This window comes from Gorilla gorilla, chromosome 13, assembly GCF_029281585.2.
Source record: "Gorilla gorilla gorilla isolate KB3781 chromosome 13, NHGRI_mGorGor1-v2.1_pri, whole genome shotgun sequence".
NCBI classification, from domain to species: Eukaryota; Metazoa; Chordata; class Mammalia; order Primates; family Hominidae; genus Gorilla; species Gorilla gorilla.
Window position 1 is genome coordinate 43000650 of NC_073237.2, and position 4260 is coordinate 43004909.

General features: G+C 34.4%; 1 protein-coding gene across 1 annotated transcript; it reads right to left on the minus strand.

Annotated features, from left to right (window-relative positions):
- Positions 1 to 2111: 2111 nt before the first annotated feature.
- IFNA8 (interferon alpha 8) lies at positions 2112 to 3181 on the minus strand. Its single transcript, XM_004047872.5, has one exon. It carries the CDS (start codon positions 3119 to 3121, stop codon positions 2552 to 2554), a length of 570 nt encoding a protein of 189 aa, XP_004047920.1. The 5' UTR covers positions 3122 to 3181; the 3' UTR covers positions 2112 to 2551.
- Positions 3182 to 4260: the final 1079 nt, after the last annotated feature.

Genomic DNA, 4260 nt, shown 5'->3' on the forward strand with positions numbered 1-4260 from the left:
GCAGCTCTGTGTGAATGGGCAGAAGGATAAAGGGAGTGAATGATCAAGGAAACCCTGGTGATATGAGAGTGCATCCTGGAATGCTGAGAGCCAGGGAAGGAATGTACCAGGTGCCAGAATCAGTCAATAAACATCATGTGTCTTCTGCAGTTCAAACTAGATGCTTCTTCTCCTATCTCAGGAAAAGGAGCAGCCACCATTCCCTGACTGCATATAAATAGGACACATCTTTGAAATGAGGAGTGACAATTTTTCAGCCTCTCTAGAATTCTCATTTTCTTAATCTCCTTCCATTGGAGGTCAGTTACTAAAATATAGGACATAGTTCCTAAGAATTTTATAAAAAGACAAATAATATTACCATCTACAGCTGTATGAAGAAAAATAGGAAAATACCTACCATAGTTTAACTCCTTATTCGATAAAAGATATTATCGTAGGTGCTTTAAAATGCATGTGTTCCTTTAATACTCACAACTATATAAATATTTTGAAACCATTTTATTTATGGGAAAACTAAGGCTCTATGAGAAAACTAAGGCTCAAAGAGATTAAGCAGACTGATCAACAATACACCTACCTCCCAGCAGAATGAAATTTCAGTATCAAATTCTTTAATGTAATTGATGGGTGATTTTGTCAGTTTTGTATTCCAGATTTCTGTTATAATTGCTAAATCTCCTTTTATTCATGAATTATACACAACTCTTCCTTGCTCTCTGAATATCCATGGTTCATGTATTTTCACTTGATGTTGACCAGTTTTTTTCTTTGCCTTACGTATTGAGAAAGAAAGTCTCTGATTGTTCCCCACTTTTATTTTGTGAAGGATGTTTGTCAGTCTTTATGTCCATAGTAATTCGGTTCTTTCTGGATTGATCTAAGACTACAATATTCATGAAATCAGGAAGAATTACCAAAGTGTAACACAAAAGAATTCTTATATCTAGCACTACAAGAAATTAAGATGGATTGTAAAGGTGCAAAAGAACTGTAGTAAACCAGTGTGACAATGATGCAAGTTAACAACAAATAAGGCCAATACTTCCAGGTGTCATTATATTATCATCATTAATTATTTCAGTGAAGGATCGAATTAGTTATCTCTTACTCCCTAACAGATGAACAGAAACTAGGTAGCTTACTGATAGCCAAAGTAGTATTAATTAAAACAATAATAAATTATAATTGTAAATAATATATCATGATTTAAAATAATATATTAAGTATATTAATATGATTTGCTAGTACATCAGTTACATGAAATCTATCCAGAAAAATATTAATAAAGGAAATACTATGCACAGAAAAAGTAACTCACATTCTTTCCCCCATGACATCCTATTTTTTTGCCCTCTTCAGAGTCACTAACTTCTCTTATATATACTTCCAGCCACTACAGTATGGTTTGTTCTGATTTATTTTACCATAATAACTCTCATAAGGTTGCCAGTGCCATCTATTTTCCTGAGGTAGTGGACAGTTTCAATGTATACCTTCTGTAAATCTACTGATAACTCTTTTAAGAATATTAATTTTCTTAAACTTTTTTTCCTAGTATTTTCTCCTGTTGTCCTTCTAATGTGTGGCCTTTCCATCTGTTTCTTTGAGGCTCTTCTCTTTCCTTTCTTAAGTGTGGAAGGTCCTCAGAATCATGTTTAAGCCGTTTTCTCCCTCGACACTCTCTCCCCACATGAGATCCTCCATTTCTGGGCTTTCAGTTACTGTGTATGAACCTCTAGCAATTGCATTCCTTATTAATTGCAAACTCATATATCCAACTGGTAGTGCACATTTTCACTTAGATGTCTACCAGTTAGCATATAGAGGATATCTCTGCATTTATTTTTATTTCCTCATATGCTTTGGTCTACCTTCTGGTGAGATAAATTCATTGGTTCTTTCTTCTCATGATAGCATTAGACATAACTGATATTAAGTATGATTACTGTTTTTAGTTTTCTTTCCCAACAAAAAACAAAGATATGAGAGAGCGGGAATTGTATTTGTTATGTTCACCTGGATATCTTGAGGGCAACATACAACCTAATTTAGACAAAGTTCATTTTTACTTATAATTTGAATGTAATAAGCATGGATAAAGGAATTGTACCATCCATTCTTTAATCAGTTTGCCCAATCAGGGTTGGAGTTCAATTTTAAAGAATAAATAAAGAATTTTTCTATAGTAAAAATTTAATAAACAAGGCAAAATAATAAATATAAAGAACATGTTTTTGTTACACAATTCACAATGTAAAAGTTCACATAATATAATATGAACAAAACTAATTTAAGTCCTATAGATAGTTAACTAAATAAAGATTTAAATAAATAGATGAATAGATCCATCAGCATGGTCATCTGTTAAGGGACTAGTGCCCATACAGCTGAACAGGATGTTGCTTAACACTCCTGAAAACACTTGACACATTTGATTCAATTCATGGCATGGTCATAGCAGAAACAAGGGTCTTTGAAATAGCACAACTTGTCGAAGTGTGAGCTGCTGTATTAGTCTATAAGAATCATTTCCGTGTTGTACCAGGTCTCATTCCTTACTCTTCAATCTTTTTTGCAAGTTGATTGATAAAGAGAAGGATCTCATGATTTCTGCTCTGACAACCTCCCAGGCACAAGAGCTGTATTTCTTCTCTGTCAGATATAGAGTGATTCTTTGGAAGTATTTCCTCACAGCCAGGATGGAGTCCTCGTACATCAGGGGAGACTCTATCACCCCCACTTCCTGCATCACACAGGACTCCAGGTCATTCAGCTGCTGGTCAAGTTCGATGTAGAATTCATCTAGAAGGGTCTCATCCAAAGCAGCAGATGAGTCCTTTGTGCTGAAGAGGTTGAAGGTCTGCTGGATCATCTCATGGAGGACAGAGATGGCTTGAGCCTTATGGAACTGTTTATCATCAAACTCCTCCTGGGGGAATTCAAAGTCATGTCTGTCCTTCAGGCAGGAGAAAGGAGAGATTCTTTTCATTTGTGCCAGGAGGACCAAGGCCCTCCTGTTACCCAGGCTGTGGGTCTGAGGCAGATCACAGCCCAGACAGCTGAATGACTTGTAGCTGAGCACCACTAGGGCCACCAGTAAATAAAAAGTCAAGGCCATTGTAGATGTTGTGGATGCTGCTGAGCTGGTTCAGATGGATGACCCTTAACCTGGATCTCTGAAGACTTTGGTTTGTACACGGCCTTATATAGGGAACATACTCGTTTCCATTTTCTGAATGCTACTGCATTTTTTTTTTTCTACTTCTGTTTTTGCTTTCCTTTATGTACTCTCTACATGGGCTTAGGAAAGTGTTTCTCAACCAGTTTTCTTTTCATTACTGCATTCCCTTTCTCAACCTCCAGAGTCCTGTTTGATAATTTTTTTCTAAGTAAACCCCTCCTGATAATTTAATAACACAGATATATCATGCGCATATTTGGATGTACTACATTCCTATCCATGCTTTAAAAAACAAAGTGGACAGTTTACTTTTTTATACAATGCAGCATTATGAATAAGTAAAAATTTTATGCCAAAAGTTAAATTTAAAAGCTATTGGCATTTAACTTGATAAAAGTTATTTGCTGAGTGACTTCTAGTATATATACTTACATAAATATTAATGAATCAAGTGAAACATGCAAAGTTATAATATATGAAAATATATAATACCAATATAATAAAAATACTTATATAAAATATGTAATATCAATAAAATAAAAATACTTAAAAATCTCCCAAAACTGCTAAGGGGCTATTTAAAATTAAATTATTCCTATAACATTTAATTTATTATACTTAACTTTTAGCTTTGCTTCATATAGAAAATGATTTTTACCTTCACTAACTGCTAGATTTTCATCCAGATATAGTGAACATATTTTTCTTTTCAGCACTTGCTATAAGTATTGATGTTTGAAAAAGTTTTATACAATTTAATCATGAAATAAAAACATTTGTATAAAAGAGTATAATGCACTTGAAAGCACTGAGGATCAAACATAAACTACATACCCAAGACAGCCAATGGCAGCCCATTCATATGCCGATGGAGACCACATCACATGGTATGACTCTGAGATTGAGCACATAGTGGAAAGTCCACAGTGACAACCATCTATTTCACATTGGTTTGCAACACTAATCTCACATACATTTTGTGTATCTTCCATGAACTCAATATTAGTCTTTTCATATAATACATAAGAAAACCAAGTGAAAGAAAATAAACACTACAGGATAGGGTTGTCTTAGAG

What these genes read in the sequence shown, in the direction of transcription:
- IFNA8 (XM_004047872.5), bottom strand. Translation starts at nt 3,121, where the DNA reads ATGGCCTTGACTTTTTATTTACTGGTGGCCCTAGTGGTGCTCAGCTAC.